We start from the raw sequence: 22,805 nt of genomic DNA, 5'->3' as shown, positions 1-22,805 counted from the left end.
CATTTTGTTCTGAAAAAGTCATAAAATTCTCATCCCTGAATATTTTATTTTTATTTCACGTGCACGCAGTACTGCTCTCTACCTGCTGAAGCCGCAGACAAAGAGGGCACAGGATCCCAAGCATGGTAGGTGTGGTGTGTGTGAATATTGTCTCTCTTGGAAACAAGAGCTTGAATTTCTCTCTCAACCTCACCGCGGATCACCGCCAGTTTCCTTCCAAACCTGACGCAAAAAAGACGCAAATGATGAAACTGAAAAAGGCTCATCAAAGTGATCTGAAAAAGTGGAAAGAAACATAGCAAAATACGCACCGTGTCTCCAGGGCTTTCAGGCTCTTATTGCGAGGCTGTTGTTCCAGACAGCTGACAGCAGGGTTGCCAGCGGTGGGCAGCATCATGGCACCCAGTACCAGGCTGGTGATGGCCTGCACTGCCAACACATTCAACTGCGTACGCTCTAAATCTTCCTACAATGGAGAACACGGGATTTGAAGGCCTTTGTTTTAGTCACGTCACAGAGCAAAATTAACAGCAACCACGTATTGATTCATAATATTAATTCTCATTAAAGGACAACCGACACCTCCGTCGTTTGTAAAAATCACTTCAAACGACGTCTACTGAGCGCATTTTACAAAGATTCCACCGCATATAACTATATTTTACATTTTAAGACTCGCACTGAACATTCAGGAAGTCTTGTTTTCGAGTTGATGATGATGCCTGACGTGACGTCACGGAGGGAACGCCCCTGACCGAGAAAGCGGCACACAATGCATTTTGGGTACTTTGTTCGGTCTGAAAACATCATGTTGATCACAAAATTAGAAGGAAAACGACATAAATAATGCAATGGTGAATACTATTTGATACTAGTTGACACAAATTCCCAGCAGACAAATCAGCCCATTTCCAACGGAGTTTAGACGCCATCTTGTGCATTTTCTGGGACGCTACATTGGAGTCCTGATGGCTGGAATTGATACGGAAGGACTTCTTTAATCGGTTGCAAACATTTATGCTTTCCTCTTCGGAACTACAGTAAAGTCTCGTTATATCGATAGTCCCGGTTATATCGATACTATTTCTATGCACGCACGGAGAAAATTACATGCAAACAGGGTCGGATATATCGATAGTCCCGGTTATAGCGATATTTTTTCGGACTCCCTTGAATATCGATATAACGAGACTTTACTGTATTTGAATCATATTCATAACTGGATGAGTAACAAGAAAGCATCTTCTCGCAATCGGAACTCTCTGAAGCCATTGTTTTGATTCTGGAGCAAGGCAGTTTGTGAAGGAGTATCCTGGCGTGACATCACAAACAAGGGGGCGGGACTTTCTGAATCTCACCACTTCCGAGCTCATTTTGTGGCAGTTTTGGGACACTAAGTCATTTTTATTGGTATTTTGCATTTGACTAAAATATCAGCCTGCATGTTTTGGGTATTTTAGATGCTATAAAACGTTCTTCTGATGTCAGGAAACAAAAAAAAATGGTTGTCGGTTGTCCTTTAATTAATAAGCACCTCTTGCTGCGTGTCCTCCTCCTGGTCTATTGTTATAGGCTGGGTGACCAGCACTCCGAGCAAAGTGGCCCAGGTCTCCTCAAACTGAGTTCTGCTACTCCAGCCTGAGACAATCACAAAATGATTATCAAACATTTAAAAAAAAAAAGGATGGATGGACGGACGGACATACAGGCAAAACATTAGAGAGAACGTCACAAGTTGCAGGTAACAAATTGTGCATTTTTTACATACCAAGTATGTTTATACGATAGAGAAACTCTCTGAAGACATCCTTTTCTTGCAGAAAGTCCACAGGAATCTCAGGCAATGCTGTACCAAACTCCCCCTTGGGCTGTGGAGACCAACCGAGTTTCCAAACCTGTGGAGTTTTGCCACAAGATTGTATTCCTTTGAAAGCTTTGAAAGGCGCTTAAAATGTCATGTATTTTTTATTTTATTTTTTTGTTTGTATTTTTTGTTATGTTATATTTATGTTATTATTATTATTATTATTATTATTATTCCACTCACACACATCTTGGCTGTAAATACACACACATACAGGTGATACCTCAGCTCACGAACTTAATTGGTTCCCAGAAAGTGTGTGTAAGGCGAAAAGTATGTCTACCAAACATTCATTTCCCATAGGACACCATTAAAAATGAGAATAATCCGTTTCCAGGTCCTCATAAAACATCATTTTCTACTAAATAAGTCTTAAAACGACACAAAATATACCGTATTTTATGTATAATAAATGTGCTATGGTATTGTAATTAAAGAAATAAACAGTACTGTATAATAAAGTCGTTTTATTTACCTTTGTGATGGTCGATGTAGTTGCCTTTTGATGATATCCAAGTGAAGTTGCCGTGCTTTCCCGGCAATAACACCCTCACACAGTCCCCTGCTAGCTGCTTTTCATTCATCCAAATAGACAAGTTTTTCAACCTCTTTCTATTGCCTGAGACCGTTGCTTAGACAACACAGAAACATCCTTAGCCACACGTAGCAATGGTCGACTTAGCATACTGGTACTGGGACGTTAAGTCACACAAACGCACACTTCGTTCGTGCTTCTCGATGATCTTCTTCTGCTCGACCGTAATTTTGTTTTATGTTGTCTTCGGCTGAACACTAGCCTGTGGTGGGGTCTTTTACGGTCCCATAACAGCAAAAGTATCCTTGATAATAAACCATGTCTGCACTGAGTGCACTGAATGAAAGTGGGCGTAGAAAACTACTCCGCCAGCTATGGTGGCGCTGTTCGACGTGGTTTGGTTTGGTGTTCTTCCGCCGAAAACTAGTCCGCCAGCCATTGTGGCGCTCCGTGTGTTTCCCGAAAACTAGTTTGTATGCCGTGATTATATTCTGGCGAATGTAATGTTCGTTAGCTAAAGCGTTCGAAAGGCGAGGTATCACTGTACATAAAACACTTACCAGTGGAGGAACCCGAGTGAAGCTGTTCACCAGTGGCAATCGGGCAATACTGATCACAATGTTGCGTAAGGTTGGGGTCAGAAAAGCAGGAATGGCACTGTTGGCACGATGGCCTAAGGAAAGAATGCTTTGGAGGCCTTCCACCAACTCTGCCATGATCTCACATGCATGCCACTCACACATATCTGCAAAAACATCATCATTAATGTTCGTACTTTTTCTGATGTCAGTTAGCCAACAAAAAAAACAAAACGGTGTCGGTTATCCTTTAATCCTGACATTTTGCGTGTATAGAATCCACTTCATCTCCTTCAGCATCGGCAATGTTTTTCCTCTTCTCTGGGACCAGAAGCTGGTCTCCAGGGCTCACAGCAACTTAAGAACACACAAAAAAATACATGGAACCATTTAAAAAACAAATAAGAGCAATAAATACAAAGGAAATGATACAAAAAATACAACTGGTCTTCTTACCGGCGTTCATAATGAGACGTAAGCAGTAGATAAGCGAACACGTGCGAGTTGTGTACTCCGTGGTGGACAATTTGTTCCAGATGGACGTCTGCTGCAGAGCCAGGCAAAGACAAGCCAGGGACCACTGCAGGTCCACACTTAAGGGGAGCTGATTGTGGATCAGTCGCCAAACTATCACCTAAAAGGGGGGGGGGGGAGCGTTAAAGCCAGGCAACTTTAAAGTAAACAAGTTAGATGACGATTTGATATTTTACCTCAGTGGCAGTGCAGGTGAAAGTAGTTATCAGCTCTTCTTTGTCATCGAGAATGTGCAATGAGGATGGGAGCTGGTTTACACAGAGGAGGTACTGGGAGAGAGCTCTACAGAGGGCTAAAACCTTGGGATAAAACCCTGGCTCATCTGAAAGCAGAGGAAGATACAAAGAAAAGCTGAAGATGCAAAAAATAAATCATGTATCGAAGACAGTTCATTTGTTTGGCAATTTGCATACTTTGCTTTCTGAAAATCCCCACTTCCCACTGTCAATGTCACTTTCCCAGTCAGGGGCGTTCCCTCCGTGACGTCACGTCAGGCATCGTCATCAACTCAAAAACAAGACTTCCTGGATATTCAGTGCAAGTCTTAAAAGGTAAAATATAGCTATATGCCGTGGAATCTTTGTCAAATACGCTCAGTAGAAGTCATTTCAAGTGATTTGACAAATTATGGACACGACTTGTCCGGAGGCGTCGGTTGTCCTTTAAATGCCTGAAATGTGCCGAAAGGTTGCAAGGTACTGTAAATGCAAAAATTTGAAGTTTGAATCCACCACGCTTACCGTACACATCAGCCAGTTGGGTCCAATAAGACTGTGGCTCCGAAGTTGGTAAAAAGGATTGGTGTGGGCCAGGAAGTGACTGCGTAACCCCCGCAAGTTGCTCAAAGGTCACCTGCAACGCCGTCTCCAACAAGAGCGGGCCTTGACCTCGTGTTAGTCGCTGAACACCCATGCTCAGGCATGGACACAGCAGACTCAGGTTGAATGCCTCAAAAGTAACCGCGGACAATGGAAATAATGAAAGAAAGCCCCCCGAAAAAGGAGAACATCTCATGAATGGAATAATAAATCAGAATAATTATACATTTGATTTCTAAGCGCCTTTCAAAACTCTCAAGGTCACTTTACAGACACATGTTAAGTTTAGCTAATAGCCAGCCAGATAGATAGCTAATAGCTAGCATACAGATAGCAAATAGATAGCTAGTTAGGTAGCCAGCTAGATAGCTAGTTAGCAAATAGATATCAAATAGATATGTAGCATGGTAGCCAGCTAGATAGCTATCTAGATAGCCAGCTTAGCTAGCTAACAGATAACTAATAGATAGCTAGCTAGCTAGATAATAGATAGCATATAAATAGCAAATAGATAATAATAATAATAATAATAATAATAATACATTTGATTTCTAAGCGCTTTTCAAAACTCTCAAGGTCACTTTCAAGTCACAGGATAAAGTTTTTCTGTGGGTGAGCAGCGGCAGCCACATGCGCCAGCGTTCACTCAAACTGGAATAACTCAAATAGATAGAAAGTTAGCTAGCTGGCTAATAGACGGTTAGCTAGATAATAGATAGCCGGTTAGAAATCCAGATGGCTAATAGCAAGCTGGCTAATTCACAGATAGCCAGCTAGATAGCTAATAGCGAGAAAATAGCTTGTTAGGTAGCCAGCTAGATAGGTAGTTAGCAAATAGATATGTAGCAAGGTAGCCAGCTAGATAGCAAGATTAGCTAGCTAACAGATAACTAATAGATAGATAGCGAGATAGATAGCATATAAATAGCAAGTAGGTAATAATATGATAATATTAATACATTTCATTTCTTATCGCCTTTCAAAACTACACAGTACTCACTTCACATCTCATAATGCTGAAAAGATCTGGCGCTGGTAGCTTGGTAAGGAGTTCAGTTGTCTCCAACAGAGACACATCTCCACGTAGACAACACTGAGACCTCACCAGCGACACATACCACTCCTACCAAATAGCAAAGATGAATGAACAAACATTATGGATGTTTCTTGTGTGAAATTCATAAAAAAAATTAAAATAAAAATCATAGTCCGCACCTTATCTGCATTGACCAGTTCCGGGGCAGGTGGCGGATGTCCATCGAGGGGATGTGATGTCACTGGAGGTGCTGGGCTATCAGATGTGGCAACTGAAGCTCGAAACCTGTCCAGCAGGGAATAGAACCTCTGATGCCTGTGATGGGGGAAAAACATGAGGTTTGTGAAAGGGTCAGAGGTAAGTACAGTGATACCTTGGTTTACGAACTTTTTCGGTTGACGAACGTTACATTTCTGAAAATTTTACCTTGGCATACGAACTATTTTTAGGGATACACACGGAGCTGCCACAATGAGTGATGGGTCATTCGCGAACGAGCCCGTTCTCCTAACAACAAAATGGCGGCCGACTGTTTTGGTCCTCTATTCCCCGCACCCAGTCTTCTGTTAAAGCCACGTGATTGGTCAAGAACGCAGCAGTGAGGGGAGGGGGGCGGTGTTAAACATTAAAAGAGACAGGCAGACGACAGAGAGAGTGAGAAAACACACACACACACACACACACACGAAAGGGAGACGACAGAGCTTGAAACAAAAAAACAAAAGTGAAAAAAAAAAAAAACAAAAGCGAAATGGTGAGAAAATGGATAGAAAACAGTAAAATTTGAACTCGTTTCAACTTCGATAGTTCAAAAGCATAGTGTAGACTGCAAGGTGGATCAGGCTCCACAAATAACCCTCACAAGCCATCTGTACACTCGATGCAAAAAGCTATCAACCCTGCTAAACAGAACACAATTGATGAGGAACTAGGTAAAATTATGGCAGAGAAAACACCAACAAGGGATCATTCCTCAAGATGGTGAAAGAAGAAGGCTACGTTCCTCATCAAGTGTTTAATGCTAATGAAACCGGTCACTCCATTCCATTAAGCCATCAACGACCATCACAAAGGTCAATAAAACGATTTTATTATACAGTACAGTTTATTTATTTCATTATAATACCATAGCACATTTAATATACATAAAATAAGGTATATTTTGTGTAGTTTTAAGGCTCAGAAACTTTGAAAATGATGTTTTATGGAGACCTGGGAACGGATTATTCTCATTTTAATAGTTTCCTATGGGAAATTAATTTGTGGGCTACACACTTTTTGCCTTACACACCCTGTCTGGGAACCAATTAAGTTCGTAAGCCAAGGTATTCAATTTGAGCAGTGTTGGTTGTCACTTAAGTCAAGTTGCCGTGTACTTACCTCTGAGCCAGGCTACTGATCTGGAGATATTCTTGGATTCTGTCCAGTTCCTCCACAGGCAGCTGGGCTATGCTGTTCTGTTGGGTGGGATAACTTGATTATCTTAAACTGAAACGTTCCAACAAAAACATATGAGTTTTGATGTTTTTTGTGGGCCAAAAAAAGGAACAACCTGTAAGGTTTCTGCCAACAACATCTCCACCCTGCGACATGCCAACGTGTCCACCATGCGAGCCAAAACCCTGAAGGGTGTGCTCAGCAACTTGTCCACATACAGCATCAGCAAGGAGCCAGACTGGCTCAGATGAATGCCTTCTAAACACTGCAGAATCTTCTTCAGCATGGTAGGCTGCAGAAGCAAAATAGAGGGTGAAGGAACATTTTTGGAAAGAAAGAAATCCATGGATAAGAAGAAATCAAGGATTAAAAATCTGCAACTGGCTGGAAATCAGTTCAGTGGGATTAAAAGATTTGGAATATGCCGCGACAAGTGGACCGGCACCCGTGAGGACGAAGTGGTGCAGATACAGTGCTGATTAAGTATGCAAATATTTTAACACGATCACTACAATATCGAAACGATGACTTGCATCGCAGTAATAACAGGCAGCCTAATACAGTGATACCTTGGCTTATGAACTTAATTGGTTCCCAGATAGTGTGTAAGGTGAAAAGTGTGTATCCCAAAAATTAATTTCCCATATGAAAACATTAAAATAAGAATAATCCGTTCCTAGGTCTCTCTAAAACATCATTTTCTAATTTTCTAAGCCTTAAAACTACACAAAATATACCTTATTTTATTGAGAATAAATGTGATGAGGTATTATAATTAAAGAAATAAACTGTAGTGGATAATAAAGTCGTTTTATTGACCTTTGTGATGGCCGTTGATGGCTCGATGGAACGGAGTGGCCGGTTTCATCAGAATTAAACACTTGATGAGGAATGTAGCCGTCTTCTTTCACCATTTTGAGGAATGATCCCTTGTAGGTGCTTTCTCTGCCATAATTTTATCTAGTTCCTCATCAATTGTGTTCTGTTTAGCTGGATTGATAGCTTTTTGCATGTTTAGCTGTTTAGCTTGCTTGATAGTGTACAGATGTACAGTGTACAGATGGCTTGTGCAGGTTTTTTGTGGAGCTTGATTGATGGAAATTTTAACCTTGCAGTCTACACTCTGCTTTTGAACTATCAAAGTTGAAATGAGTGAAACCACCTCCCCTCACTGCTGCGTTCTTGACCAATCACATGGCTTTAACAGACGACTGGGGGCGGGGAATAGAGGACCAAAACAAGCTGGCTGCCATTTTCTTGTGAGCAGAACGGGCTCATTCGCGAACGACACATCAATCATTGTGGCGCTCCATGTGTATCCCAAAAAATAGTTTGTATGCCAAGGTAAAATGTTCATAAATGTAACGTTCGTAAACCGAAAGGTTCGTAAGCCAAGGGGTTCGTAAACCGAGGTATCACTGTTTATGTAAAGAAAGGCCAGATCAAAGTGCTTACTCACATTGCTCAGGTTGTAACAGCGGGACTGAATAGCTTGGATGAACAGACCGCTGGCAGCTGAATTTCGGTGCACAGCACTGATGAAATCCTGCACGGGTGGTTCGTGGGACAGGCTGATGAGGTCACTCACATGATTAACTATCAGCCAGGTGAGATGCTCGGAGTCATGGAGGTTTTGACACTGCAAAAAAACACAATTGCAAATCGATGAAAAGGTTTCTTCAGCCGTCATCTGTACTTCTTTGAAGGTGTCGGAATTCTTTCGCTTCTTACTTCATACTGCAGTACCTTACATTGCAGGAGTTTCTGAAAAACTACAGAGTCCTTTGGCAACACAAAATTCCAAAACTCTGGGGTGAGGTTCAATTTGGATCGTTCCTACAACAGACTTCTTAGGCAACATAGGCTTAGTTCTGCTGATGAGGTGATACCACCGCAAATGGGGCAATCAGGCCGGTCGTAGACCTCGTACTCAGGCTGGACAATAGAAGTAATCAGTGTAGCCGCAGGGAGTAGTCCTCTGCTCCCATCAACCTGAGAGCTGGGACCAATCATAGCACCGCCACGTTTGTCCATATATAGGGCCGAAAACTACCAGCAAGACTTTAGTTGGCTGACGAAGCATCTTAGATAAGAAGCGAAACGTCCGACACCTTCAAATTTGTACAGATGACGGCTGAAGAAACCTTTTCATCGATGGACCACTCCTGTACGACTGAGAGCTTACACAGACAATTGCAAATGTAAAATTTGGTGTTGCTGGAAGAATTTTGACAACTTGAAAAATGATTTTTCTATTCAAACAGGCTCACCACATAATCACAGAAAAGGATGAGGGCTCCTCTGCGGACAATCTCTCGGTTGATCATGGAGAAGAGGCACGCAGGATTGTCCTCATCACCTTCTCCTGAAGAGTGTGGGCTGAGAAGTTTGGTACATGATGTGCTGTGTCTCCTGAAGTAGAACCCAGTGGGGAATTATGCCAAACAGAGTAGAGTGAGCGAGAGAGAGAGCGTGATGACAACCGTACAGTGTCTGAAATAACGTCTGCGTGGATGCCCGTGGCGTGCAAGTTTTACGTCGGGCGTATAATTTACAGAATATCTCCGCCCGGGTGGCCGACCAATTACTTCATTTTTAAGTGTTGTTCTGTTTTATATTCGGATTATCAATCATTAATACTTTGCAACAATGTTTTTTTTTTTTTTGGCGATTAGTCGTAAAATTAGTCGTTATGAAAAATGGGGCAGGCAACTTTATGGCTGGGCAGACAACTTTTCAGAGTTGTCTGCCCTTGGTGTCCGCTAACTTTTTGTCATGAGTTTCAGACACTGCAAGCAAAGCTCAGAACTGTTCTTACCTTGGTGTCTGGTGGACCGCAGTCCACCAGGAGTAGTTTGTATAGTTGACGAGGAGTAGGACTTGGCACCAGAGGAGCACCAGGGAGGGATGGGTGGTGATCAGACCTTGGACCATGTTGTTCAGGGTCTCTAAATGGTAATGGAGTCCAGCCTCCGATTCATTCTGGTCACTGGCACCCTCGCCGTTTAGAAGGAGGCCGGCTGCCGCTGTGATTCTACGAAACATCCCTAAATGGGGGACAAGTCAAAAATGGAAAATGATCATCATCTCAATCGATTTCAATTGGATCATTGCCTTCACCTTTTTTTGCTCTCAAGTCAAAGCGGGGACAAAAAATGGCCGCAAAAACTCAACTCAACGGGACAAATTGACATTTTATTTGGTCATATATTTATTTTATTTACTTATTTATCTATCTATTTATCTGTTGGTCTTTTATTATTTTCTGCCTTTATTTATTTACTTAGTTATTTATTCACTTACATATTTATTTGTTTGCTTATTTATTCATTCATTTACTTATTTATTTATTCAGTTACTTATTTATTTACATATTTATTTATTTATTCATTTACTTACTTATTCATTTACTTATTTATTTATTCATTCATTTACTTATTTATATATTCATTTACTTATTCAGTTACTTATTTATTTACTCAGTTTCTTATTTGTTTACTCAGTTACTTATTTATTTACTTATTTACTTTCTTATTTATTTACTTAGTTATTTATTTACTCAGTTACTTATATATTTACTCAGTTACTTATTTATTTACTCGGTTACTTTACATATTTATTTACTTATTAATTAATTTATTTATTTATCTGTCTTTATGTATTTATTTATTCAATTATTTATTTTGTATTTATTCATTTATTTATTTGTCTTCAACTATTTATCAGTCTTTTATGTATTTATTTATTTATTTATCTGTGTAATTATTATTATGATGATGATTATGATGATGGTGATTGAGTGAACGCTGGCGCATGTGGCTGCCGCTGCTCACCCGCCGCAAAAATATCCTGTGACTGTAAAGAGTTTGGAAAGGTGCTCATAAATGAAATGTAGTATGATTACAATGATTATTTTTACCACTTTTGAAGATGTGTATTAAACACATGAGCAGTGTACCCAACTGCTGGCAATAGAAGGTGTGTTGCTGATCTGTAATGTCCACTTGAACTTGTTTGCAGGAAATTTCATTGAGTAGCACTCCAACCATTTGGAGCAAGAATCTAAGGCGAAGATAAAAAAAAAAAAAAAAATTCGACAGGTGAAAAGAGATTCAAAACAAAGTATCACTGCATCCACAAGGCGATACATTTTTGGGTCATTTATTACGTGTTACACAATCTAAAAAAAATCCGTTCGGGGATCGTTCATACAATAGACTGCTCAGGCAACATAGGCTTAGTTATGCTGATGAAGTAGTAGAAGCAGGGAGTAGTCCTCTGCTCCCTAAATCGCCATGGTGGGTTGAGGTTCAATTTGGATCGTTCTTACAACCGACTTCTTAGGCAACATAGGCTTAGTTACGCTGATGAGGTGATACCAGATCAAATGGGCGAATCAGGCCAGTCGTAGACCCCATACTCAGACAGGACAATAGAAGTAATCAGTGTAGCCGCATGGGAATAGTCCTCTGCTCCCCCCCCAAACCTGAGAACAGGGACCAATCATAGCAGAGTCTGGCACCGCCACGTCTGGACATTAGGGATATATATAGGGCCAAAACTACCAGCAAATGATTTTAGTTTGCTGACGAAGCCTTTTGGATAAAAAGCGAAACATCCGACACCTTCAAAGAAGTACAGATGACGACTAAAGAAACCTTCTCACCGATAGCCTACTCCTGTACAATTGATAGACGTATCCCCCGCCAAAGTAAAGTTTTCCCACCAACCTGGCAAAGGTTTCTTCAGGTAGGGCTTTCTGTGCATCACCATTATTTTCTTGACAACCAAATGAATCCAAGGTTGGAGTAGTAGTATTTGGAGAGAAGCTCTGTTGATAAAGGCGGCGGATTGTGTCGCAGGAAAGAAGATGTGGTGAGAGGGAGAGCTCGTGCACCCGCGACAACACGATATCCTCAGTTGACTGAGAAACGAGAACCCTGAGAACTGCCAGGATACCAGAAACCCACTGTTGGATTGTTGTCACTGACGCCTGAAGAAATGATATCAAAAACCGTTAACTGGAAACAATGAGTCAAATGGTGATTTTTCTTACCATGGTACACGGGATGACAAACATGCTCTTGAGCAGCATATCAACAGGCCGAAGAGAGGAAGGTGCCACAGTCTCAAATAGAGTGTTCAAAACGCCCAAAGCTTCAGGAGAATCCAAATGCATCTATTGAAAGAGGCCAGGCAATTTGGGAAAATGTCAACACTGCGAGCTCCAAAAATAGCGGTACAGTGATACGTTGGCTTATGAACTTAATTGGTTCCCAGATAGTGTGTGAAAGGCGAAAAGTGTGTATTCCAAACATTAATTTCCCATAGGAAACCATTAAAATGAGAATAATCCGTTCCCAGGTCCACATAAAACATAATTTTCAACTAAATAAGCCTGAAAGGACAACCGAGACCTCCGGACAAGTTGTGTCCATAATTTGTAAAATCGCTTCAAATGACGTCTACTGAGCATATTTTACAAAGATTCCACTGCATATAGCTATATTTTACGTTTTAAGACTCGCGCTGAATATTCAGGAAGTCTTGTTTTCCAGTTGATGACGATGCCTGACGGGACGTCACGTCTGGAATGCGCCCCTGACCGAGAAAGTGACACACAAAGCATTTTGGGTACTTTCTTTGGTCTGAAAACTTTGTGTTGATGACGAAATTAGAAGGAAAAAAACATAAATAACGCGATGGTGAATCGTTGTGTGTTGCACCGAGGCTACTATTTGATACAAGTTCCAAACAGTCCTTTTGTGCAACCCAAATGTTACCTGTTGCTTGGCAATCATGGGAAGTATGACATCTGCAATCTGTCTGGACAACCTCTTCCACTTGTCTTCATTTTCTTTGTGACATTGCTGGAGAACCAGGATGAACATCTCCAAAACCTACATTCAAGATGAAAAATAAGTACACCTAGAAGAGGTAAAGTCTGGATGGCTTGAGAACGCTTTGTGGTGTCCTGTTCTAAAACATGGGTGTCAAAGTCAAGGCAAATCTGGGCCCCAGGACTTCTTTAATCGATCGCAAACATTTATGCCTTCCTCTTCAGAACTATTTGAATCATATTCATAACTGGATGAGTAACAAGAAAGCATCTTCTCCAAATCTGAAGCCATTGTTTTGATTCTAGAGCACAGCAAGACGTCCTGGCGTGACGTCACGAACAAGGGGGCGGGACCTTCTGAACCTCGCCATTTCCGGGGTCATTTTGAAGTAGTTTTGGGACACGTTAACTCGTGTTTTGCAGTTGACTAAAAATATCAGCCTGCGTGTTTTGGGTATTTTACACGCTATAAAACGTTTTTCTGATCTCAGTTAGGAAAAAAAAAAAAAAAATGGTGTCAGTTGTCCTTTAAATACTTAACAGCCCTCGAGAAGAAATGCAACTACAACGTGGCCCGCGGCAAAAAAACACCCTTGTTTAAAAGATATGCTGTACCTGGTGGTACTGAACAAGCCTGAGCAGCATAGAGACCACCACTTCCTTCTGCGTTTCCAGCTCCTTGCCTGCATCAGCCTTATTGGAGCCCCTCAAGACAAAGAGGTCATGAACTATTGGCTGCAAGGCAGGGATAGCTTCAGATAAAATGGAAAATAATGGATCAGAATGACTTATATAGCATCTGTTTTCACTCTGTACAGTGATACCTTGGCTTACAAACTTAATTGGTTCCCACACACAGTGTGTAAGGTGAAAAGTGTGTATCCCAAAGAAAAATTTCCCATAGGAAACCATTAAAATGAGAATAATCTGTTCCCAGGTCCCCATAAAACATAATTTTGTACTTTTCTAAGCCTTAAAACTACTCAAAATATACCTTATTTTATGTATAATAAATGTGTTATGGTATTGTAATTAAAGAAATAAACAGTACTATATAATAAAAGTTATTTTATTGACCTTTGTGATGGTCGTCGATGGCTTGACGGAATGGAGTGGCCGGTTTCATCAGCATTAAACACTTGATGATGAACGTAGCCTTCTTCTTTCACCATCTTGAGGAATGATCCCTTGTAGGTGCTTTCTCTGCGATAATTTTACCTAGTTCCTCATCAATTGTGTTCTGTTTAGCTGGGTTGATAGCTTTTTGCATCAAGCGTACAGATAGCTTGTGCGGGTTGTTTGTGGAGCCTGATTGATGGGATATTTTAACCTTGCAGTCTACACTCTGCCTTTGAACTGTCAAAGTTGAAACTCTCTCACTGTTGTCTCTTTAATGTCTAAACCACCTCCCCTCACTGCTGCGTTCTTGACCAATCACGTGGCTTTAAGCGAAGACTGGGGGCGGGGAATAGAGGACAAAAGCAGTCGGCTGCCATTTTGTTGTTAGAAAAACGACTCGCTCGCGAACGACACATCACTCATTGAGGAAGCTCCGTGCATGAAAAAAGTTTGCATGCCAAGGTAAAATTTTCATAAATTTAACGTCCGTCAACCGAAAAGTTCGTAAACCAAGAGGTTCGTAAACCGAGGTATCACTGTACTTACAATCCTGTGTATCCTGTGTGTCTCTTACCATGTGTAACAGCTTTCCGACCACTGGCCATGATGCCATCGCAGAGCTGGATGATTTTGGGGATACTGATGATTTGCTTCGAATGGTAACGTTCGTAAGACAGAAGCACCAAGAAGAAAAAGATGTTGGGTATGACCGCCTCTGAATCCCTGACAGAAAACAATCGTAATCCATTCAGTTCAATAACTTTGTTATGCTAAAATAAAAACGCCAATGGAATACTGTATATAACCGTAAAACAGTGCGGTACAAAAATAAGTATACAATGGAGAAATTGTGTCTGTGTAAGCTCTCAGTCGTACAGGAGTGGTCCATCGATGAAAAGGTTTCTTGAGCTGTCATCTGTACTTCTTTGAAGGTGTCGGACGTTCCGATTCTTATCCAAGAGGCTTCGTCAGAAAACTAAAATTGCTGGTAGTTTCGGCCCTATATATATCCCTACTGTCCAGACGTGGCGTGCCGGACTCTGCTATGATTGGTCCCAGCTCTCAGGTTGATGGGAGCAGAGGACTACTCCCTGCGGCTACACTGATTACTTCTACTGTCCTACCCGACTATGGGGTCTGCGACTGGCCTGATTGCCCCATTTGCTCTGGTATCACCTCATCAGCATAACTAAGCCTATGTTGCCTAAGAAGTCTGTTGTACGAACGATCCAACTTGAATCTCACCCTACTATGGCGATTTAGTGAAGGGTTTTGCTGTTTTATGAAAATAGCTTCTTTTACTCCACTTTCAAACCATCTATTTTCTTTCGCTAAGATTTTAACCTGATTGTCGTCAGGGTGTAGTTTTCTGCCCCCCCCCCCAAACCTGGACAGTATGGATATATATAGGGCCGAAACTACCAGCAAAAGATTTTAGTTCGCTGACGAAGCCTCTTGCATAAGAAGCGAAACGTCAGACACCTTCAAAGAAGTACAGATGACGGCTGAAGAAACCTTTTCACCAATGGAGAGGATTGTTTGTGATAACATGATTAACTTACCTGAATTGGCCCACTTCAATATATTCAAATTGTTTCAGGACAAATCCGATGAACACCTACAACAAGGAAGGAAGGGAGTTAAGAGATATTAATTTACAACATTAATTGCGGATCAAACAAGTGTTCAACCTGATCAGAGTCCAGCAAACAGTAGTTGACTCTGAGCTGGACTAGCTGGGCCAGAAGGTCCAGAACTTGTCTCTGGAGAGCCACAGAGGTGCTGGTTGTGTACTGCTTCAAAGCCTTAATCACGAGTGGCTCAAAGAGACGGATGTGGTTGTGGATGGCATTCTGGGAAAATGATTTCAGAAAAGCAACATATGAAAAAAAAAATACATAAAAACATCATATTTCAGGGTTTAATGTCATGATTTCTATTTTGTGATCAACTATCCTGTGGGCAATATGAAAGCGACAGATACCTTGTCGCCTCTGTGGCGTGCTGCATTGGCAATGTTTGACCTCAGCTGGTTTGATGCTTTCTGCATCACATCAAACCACCTAGAAGTGAACAAAAGCATCACATTTTTAATGCGGCCAGAGATTTTGGCCGGCAGACAAAAAAAAAAAAAGTCATTTTCTCGCATCTGGCCTGTACAGTGATACCTTGGCCTAATTGTTTCCCAGAAAGTGTGTATAAGGCGAAAAGGGTGTCTTCCAAACATTTATTCGCCATAGGAAACCATTAAAATGAGAATAATCCGTTCCCAGGTCCCCATAAAACGTAATGTTCAACTAAATAAGCCTTAAAACTACACACGATATACCTTATTTTATGTACAATAAATGTGCTATGGTATTGTAATTAAAGAAATACACTGTACGGTATAATAAAGTCGTTTTATTGACCTTTGCGATGATCGTTGATGGCTTGATGGAAGGGATAGCTTTTTGCATTAAGTGTCTCAAGGGTTGTACATCTTAGAAGTTGTGATTTTGCCACAGCAGCAGATGCAGGCAGACACACTACAAACTTCATTAATAGCTGGTTCCCTTGCTCGTAGGTTCTCTTCAAATTGTACAGATGGCTTGTGCGGGTTATTTGTGGAGCCTGATTGATGGGGTAATTTAACCTTGCAGTCAACACTCTGCCTTTGAACTATCAATAAAGTTGAACCGGCTCGTTCGCGAACGACACATCATCCATTGTGGCGCTCCATGTGTTTCCCGAAATATAGTTCCTATCTCGCCAATTTAACGTTCGTAAGGCGAAGAGTTCGTTAGCTAAAGTGTTCGTAAGCCGAGGTGTCACTGTATATTTAAACCTACCCAGAAGCATCCTGCTCTTGCTCAGCCTGCACCATGTTCCGGAGACTGGCATCAGCCAAAGCCTGGGTGAAGTGTGTGTATGGCGCCATGAAGCAGTAGTGATATAACCCTGGCCTTAGGCTAGATGAGCCGAGACGGAGCACCTTGCCCTGGGCACGGCTGGGTCCACTCGAGACACTTTCATACTGGGATGCCAAATTGGTTCCGAACAGTGTCTTTAACAACTGAGGGAGAATAGAATACATGTTTCCTTTCACAAATAATTCTTACAGTTTTTCAACTCTCTATTTCTTCAATAATAATAATAATAATAATAATAATAATAATAATAATAATAATAATAATAATAAAAATAAAAAATATAAAAAATAAAAATTATAAAAAATAACAATAAAAAAGAAATAAAATAAAATAAAAGTAAAAAAGTAAAAAAATAAAAACAATTAAAAAATAATAATAACGATAAATAAAAATAATAAAAAATAACAATAAAAAATAAATAAAATAAAAAATTAAGTAAAAACAATAAAAACGATAAAAAAATAAAAATACTAAAAATAATGATGATAATAATAACAATAATAATAATAATAATAATAACAATAACAATAACAATAATAATAATCCATTTCATTTATAAGCACCTTTCAAAACTCTCAAGGTCACTTTACAGGATCAGTTTTTCTGCGGGTGAGCAGCGGCAGCCACACGCGCCAGCGTTCACTCAACCCGGAAGTAACTGAAATAGATAGAAAGCTAGCTAGTTAGCTACCCAATCGATAGCCAACAAATACCTAGCTAGATCGCCAGGCAGCTAGATAGTGAATAGCTAGATAGCTAGCTAGGTAGCTAGCTAGCCAGCCAGATATTGAAATAATGTATGGAACCATCGCACAGGGAAACCAACGCCTTTACAGTCCCTGTCGGCAGGATCCAGCCTTACTCTGTGTGGGGTCTTTGATGGCAACACACTACTCGGTGGAGCACCATATGAAGACTTCCACACACAATCGAGAAAAAAATACAACTAAAAATACACCAGGTACTGACCTGCTGAACACAAACTGTAGCCATGGTAGGTTCTCGCGAGAAGCAGGACTTGAGATAGCCCAAAATTTCCTCCACGCACTACATGGAAGGAGGGCGGTAAAATTAATCTGAAATGTACTCCAAATAGTCCAGCAAACTAAAAAGTAGGTGAGCTTCAACCCAACAAAATGAAGAAGAAGAAAGAAAGAAAACCTACTTTGCTGATATCATGAAGTGTGGCTAGCTCAAGCAGCTGAGAGAGGACATCCAAGGCAGCGCGAAGGAAACCGCCAAACTTCTCATGGCTGTTGTGAAGGTCCAATGTCACCTAGGAGATACATTGCCAACAACAAAGTTTCTGGTAGATCAGTGAGTAATCTTAAAGGACAACCTACGCTTTGATATATAATAGTATTCAATAGAAAACCTAGCTTAAAAACAAAAGATTGACATTGTATACTCTCCTGCCGTAGAAGACGGTACGTCGGCCATTTTGAATGAATTTCAACTTATAACCATTTTGTCAGAACAGAACCCGGTCGTAACTCGGATGTTACCTGTACCTTATAGTTGGCATGGGTTGCTTTCAGAACATCAAACAGCTTGAGGTAAGGTGGTAGGTGGTAGAAGTTGCCAAGAATGTTTGACTTGTTTACTGCTGTTCCACTTGTGCCGTCAGCAACTCTGCCTGCCAAAAACAACAACAACAACAACAACAACCCCGTCACCATTTTAACAGTGCTGGAGAGGGGTAGCCATGTTTGTTCCTGAGAGGTGCGTTTTGTTACCGGTGTTGCCTTCAGTGCTTTTCTTTGGGCTCAAAGGCGCAGCATTTGGATCAGAAGCCTCCTTCTCTTTGCCCTTCCTGCGAATGGGACTGAGTGATGGTGTGTTGCTCAGGGAAGGCAGTGTGGCCTGCAGGTGAGTGGGGAAGTGTGAAGCAATTCAGTCACGTGAAAGGAACTTAAAGGACAACCGACACCACTTTTGTTTCCTAATTGACATTAGAAAAAGGTTTTATAGCATCTAAAATACCCAAAACGCACAGGATGATATTTTTAGTCAAATGCAAAACACCAATAAAAATGACTTAAAAGTGTCTAAAAACTACTTCAATTTGAAAGCGGTGTCAATTTGTTTGTGGTGTCACGCCAAGACGTCTTTCCTTGCTCGAGAATCAAAACAATGGCTTCAGATTGGGAGAAGATGCTTTCTTGTTACTCATCCAGTTATGAATATGATTCAAATAGTTCTGAAGAGGAAAGCATAAATGTTTGCAATCCATTAAAGAAGTCCTTCGGGATCAATTTGTCTGGACTCCAATGTCCTTTAAAAGGACAACCGTCGCCTCCAGACAAGTTGCGTCCATAATTTGTCAAATCACTTCAAATGACTTCTACTGAGCGTATTTTACAAAGATTCCACCGCATATAGCTATATTCTCCGTTTTAAGACTCGCGCTGAATATTCAGGAAGTCTTGTTTTTGAGTTGGTGACGAGTCCCTAAGTGACGTCACGGAGGGAACGCCCCTGACCGAGAAAGCGACACACAATGCATTTTGGGTACTTTGTTTGGTCTGAAAACTTCGTGTTGATGGCGAAATTAGAAGGAAAACACATAAATAACGTGATGATGAATCGTTGCGTGTTGCACCAAGACTACTATTTGATACTAGTTGACACAAATTCCCAGCAGACAAATCAGCCCATTTCCAACGGAGCTTGGGCGCCATCTTGTGCATTTTCTGGGACGCTACATTGCTGTCATTGACGGCTCAAATTGATATGGGAGGACTCCTTTAATCGATTGCAAACATTTATGCTTTCCTCTTCAGAACTATTTGAATCATATTCATAACTGGATGAGTAACAAGAAAGCATCGTCTCTGAATCTGACGCCATTGTTTTGATTCTAGAGCGAGACGAAGACGTCCTGGCGTGACGTCACGAACAAGGGGGCGGGACCTTCTGAAACTCGCCATCTCCAGGGTCATTTTGAAGTAGTTTTGGGACACTTTAAGCAATTTTTTTATTGGTGTTTTGCCTTTCACTAAAAATATCAGCCTGCGTGTTTTGGGTATTTTACATGCTATAAAACGATTTTCTTATGTCAGTTAGGAAACAAAAAAAAAAATGTAGTGTCGGTTGTCCTTTAAAACCACAGATACAAATGTCCAACCTTAACTGCTGGTCCTGGGGGAGTGTCATCCAGTATATGGGCACAGATGTTGAGAACTTTTAGGAGGTGGAAAAAAAGCTGGTCCACCATTGTCACAAGGGAGCGCTCGGATAATGCTGCCCAAGGTTCTTCCATCTTATTTGGGCCTCCACTAGGATAAGAGCTGCCACTGCTACCTTCTTCTTCTCCAGCCCACGGGTTGCGCATGCTTTTAGGAGCCACCGCTTAAAACAACAAGGTGAATTGCATATGACTTCATGATATCCACATAAACTCTGATATTAATACAGATATTTGTTTTTGCACAAATACTATGTATGCATTTTTGGTATTAATTTCAATCCATACGCCTGTGTAAGCTCTCAGTCGTACAGGAGTGGTCCATCGATGAAAAGGTTTCTTCAGGCGTCATCTGTACTTCTTTCAAGGTGTCGGACGTTTCGATTCTTATCCAAGAGGCTTCGTCAGCAAACTAAAATCTTTTGCTGGTAGTTTCGGCCCTATATATATATATCCCTACTGATATAGCTAACAGATAGCTAATAGATAGCCAGCTGGACAGTTAGCTAACTAGCTAGATAGCTATATAGCTAATGAATAGCCAGCTACATAGCTGTCCAGACATGGCGGTGCCGGACTCTGCTAAGATTGGTTCCTGCTCTCAGGTTGCTCCCCAATGTATTGCTCTTTACAATTTTCATTTTTCCAATGTATTGAACAAACTCCCTGACTTTGTTTTTCATTTGGCAGCCTATCTTTTGGATGCACAAATGTTTGCCTTAAAGTGTTTATCGGGTTGAAATAAGTCGGAATTTTGTGTTGCCAAAGGACTCTTTGTAGTTTTTTCAGAAACTCCTGCAATGTAAGGTACTGCTACTCCTCTCCTTTTAGTATCTTCAGAATTGTTGGGTTCATTCCCTATTCTTTCCTTTTGACATTTGTTAAAAGACCACTGAGGGTAACCACAGTTTGTAAGTGCTCTCCTGACATGTTTTGACTCCTTTTCTCTCCCTTCGACGCTTGTTGGTATTAGTTTAGCCCTATGCTGGAGGGTTCTGATAAGTCCTAGTTTGTGTTGTAGAGGGTGGTTTGACAGTAGGGATATATATATAGGGCCGAAACTAAGGGTAAGACTTTAGTTTGCTGACAAAGCATCTTGGATAAGAAGCGAAACGTCCGACACCTTCAAAAAAGTACAGATGACGGCTGAAGAAACCTTTTCATCGCCCATAAAAGGCCTTGCGATTTGTTGTGCAATACTGACCAGCCAGCAGGTTGCCAGTAAGCAACAAGGCGTCCTGGTGTGCAGAGAGGTCAAGTGGGAACCAGGCAGATGACAGCAAAGAAAGCACCATGTTGGTCACTCCCACTGTTAAAGTTCTTTGCTCCATATCAGGTGAGGAGGGGTTTGGGTTTGAGTTTGGAGTACTGCTCGGCTGGGAGAGACTAAATAATAGTATGTCCCAAAAAGAAAAACAATCAGAATCATGTAACAATATACAGTGATAGCTGGGCTTACAAACTTAATTGGTTCCCAGACACAGTGTGGAGGGCAAAACGTGTGTATCCCAAAAATTAATTTCCCATAGGAAACCATTAAAATGACAGTAATAGGTTCCCAGGGCCCCATAAAACATAATTTTCTACTTTCTAAGCCTTAAAACTACACAAAATATACCTTATTTTAGGTATAATAAATGTGCTATGATATTAGATTAAAGGAACAAACTGTACCATATAATAAAGTCATTTTATTGACCTTTGTGATGGTCGTTGATGGCTTGATGGAATGGAGTGGTCGCTTTCATCAGCTTTAAACACTTGATGAGGAATGTAGCCTTCTTCTTTCACCATCTTGAGGAATGATCCCTTGTAGGTGCTTCCTCTGCTATAATTTTACCTAGTTCCCCATCAATTGCGTTCTGTTTAGCTGGCTTGATAGCTTTTTGCATATGGTTTGTGAGAGTTATTTGTGGAGCCTGATTGATGGGATATTTTAACCTTGCAGTCTAAACTCTGCCTTTGAGCTATCAATAAAGTTGAAACGAGTCCAAATGTCACTGTTTTCTATCCATTTTCGAACTCTCTCTCTGTTGTCTGCCTGTCTCTTTCATGTTTAACCCCCCTCACTGTTGCGTTCTTGACCAATCACGTGGCTTTAACCAAAGACTGGGGACGGGAAATAGAGGACAAATACAAGTCGGCTGCCATTTTCGCCAGTTAGGAGAACGGGCTCGTTCGCAAACGACACATCACTCATTGTGGCAGCTCCGTGTGTATCCCGAAAAATAGTTTGTATGCCAAGGTAAAATTTTCATAACTGTAATGTTCGTAAACCGAAAAGTTTGTAACACAAGGGGTTCGCAAACCGAGGTATCGCTGTGTATAAAATACATATATATAAATAACGCATGTTTTAAATCATGCAGAAATGGAAACGTGAACATTCAAAATATTATTTTAATTCAGAAATGGGGACATTATCGGTCATGTGACCTTGCCAGAGTTGTGGTGCATGTCAATCTCCATTGTACAAATCACAATTTCGGCATTGATCGGCAGTTAAAAGCAGCCGATAGATATCAATGGTCTGGTAATGTCATTTTCGTATCATCACAATATCTGGCAAAAAAAAATCAATAAAACATTTTAGCCATATCGCACAACCCTAAATGTGAGTTCACAAACCTTGATGCCCTGATCCTGCTGCGGTTGAGACTGCTTCTTGATGAAAGTGTACTATTGGAGTTAACGTAGCCACAGTGCCAGCCTGTGCTCCACGTGCACACTGGAAAATTTGAAGACAGGAGACACAGTGCCTCACAGCAGCCAAACTTAAAAAAAAAAAGAAGAAAAGAAAGGAAAACATAAATAACATGATGGTGAATCGTCGTTTGTTGCACCAAGACTACTATTTGATACTAGTTGACACAAATTCCAGCAGACAAATCAGTCCATTTCCAACAGAGCTTGGGCGCCATCTTGTGCATTTTCTGGGACGCTACA

General features: G+C 40.9%; 1 protein-coding gene and 1 non-coding gene across 4 annotated transcripts in view; both read right to left on the bottom strand.

Moving 5' to 3' along the window:
* The window catches only part of htt (huntingtin), a 50,821-nt gene that overhangs the window by 10,198 nt on the left and 17,818 nt on the right, over nucleotides 1–22,805 (bottom strand). For all 3 annotated transcript variants that reach the window (XM_089006155.1, XM_089006157.1, XM_089006156.1), the window contains 33 exons: nucleotides 22,488–22,633; nucleotides 21,064–21,245; nucleotides 19,800–20,023; nucleotides 18,409–18,535; nucleotides 18,184–18,308; nucleotides 17,838–17,948; nucleotides 17,642–17,719; nucleotides 16,592–16,815; nucleotides 15,745–15,823; nucleotides 15,452–15,613; nucleotides 15,323–15,378; nucleotides 14,335–14,483; nucleotides 13,257–13,393; nucleotides 12,586–12,702; nucleotides 11,859–11,981; nucleotides 11,533–11,795; nucleotides 10,722–10,864; nucleotides 9,621–9,849; nucleotides 9,073–9,214; nucleotides 8,262–8,441; nucleotides 6,918–7,094; nucleotides 6,746–6,822; nucleotides 5,545–5,680; nucleotides 5,330–5,452; nucleotides 4,252–4,459; nucleotides 3,688–3,833; nucleotides 3,434–3,611; nucleotides 3,239–3,334; nucleotides 2,960–3,144; nucleotides 1,769–1,895; nucleotides 1,535–1,638; nucleotides 312–466; nucleotides 83–222 (listed from right to left, as the gene is read on the bottom strand). In XM_089006155.1, coding sequence (XP_088862281.1) covers nucleotides 83–222; nucleotides 312–466; nucleotides 1,535–1,638; nucleotides 1,769–1,895; nucleotides 2,960–3,144; nucleotides 3,239–3,334; nucleotides 3,434–3,611; nucleotides 3,688–3,833; nucleotides 4,252–4,459; nucleotides 5,330–5,452; nucleotides 5,545–5,680; nucleotides 6,746–6,822; nucleotides 6,918–7,094; nucleotides 8,262–8,441; nucleotides 9,073–9,214; nucleotides 9,621–9,849; nucleotides 10,722–10,864; nucleotides 11,533–11,795; nucleotides 11,859–11,981; nucleotides 12,586–12,702; nucleotides 13,257–13,393; nucleotides 14,335–14,483; nucleotides 15,323–15,378; nucleotides 15,452–15,613; nucleotides 15,745–15,823; nucleotides 16,592–16,815; nucleotides 17,642–17,719; nucleotides 17,838–17,948; nucleotides 18,184–18,308; nucleotides 18,409–18,535; nucleotides 19,800–20,023; nucleotides 21,064–21,245; nucleotides 22,488–22,633 — 4,849 coding nt within the window. The remainder of the gene's footprint in view (nucleotides 1–82; nucleotides 223–311; nucleotides 467–1,534; nucleotides 1,639–1,768; nucleotides 1,896–2,959; nucleotides 3,145–3,238; nucleotides 3,335–3,433; nucleotides 3,612–3,687; nucleotides 3,834–4,251; nucleotides 4,460–5,329; nucleotides 5,453–5,544; nucleotides 5,681–6,745; nucleotides 6,823–6,917; nucleotides 7,095–8,261; nucleotides 8,442–9,072; nucleotides 9,215–9,620; nucleotides 9,850–10,721; nucleotides 10,865–11,532; nucleotides 11,796–11,858; nucleotides 11,982–12,585; nucleotides 12,703–13,256; nucleotides 13,394–14,334; nucleotides 14,484–15,322; nucleotides 15,379–15,451; nucleotides 15,614–15,744; nucleotides 15,824–16,591; nucleotides 16,816–17,641; nucleotides 17,720–17,837; nucleotides 17,949–18,183; nucleotides 18,309–18,408; nucleotides 18,536–19,799; nucleotides 20,024–21,063; nucleotides 21,246–22,487; nucleotides 22,634–22,805) is intronic.
* Nucleotides 17,467–17,595, bottom strand: LOC148893030 (small Cajal body-specific RNA 14). Its single transcript, XR_016116344.1, has one exon.

Source organism: Hippocampus bargibanti, linkage group LG10 (genome assembly GCF_051943395.1).
Source record: "Hippocampus bargibanti isolate YZ-2025 linkage group LG10, ASM5194339v1, whole genome shotgun sequence".
In the NCBI taxonomy this organism is placed as follows: Eukaryota; Metazoa; Chordata; class Actinopteri; order Syngnathiformes; family Syngnathidae; genus Hippocampus; species Hippocampus bargibanti.
Note: the sequence above shows the minus strand (reverse complement) of the source record. Positions and strands in the feature narration are given on the sequence as shown.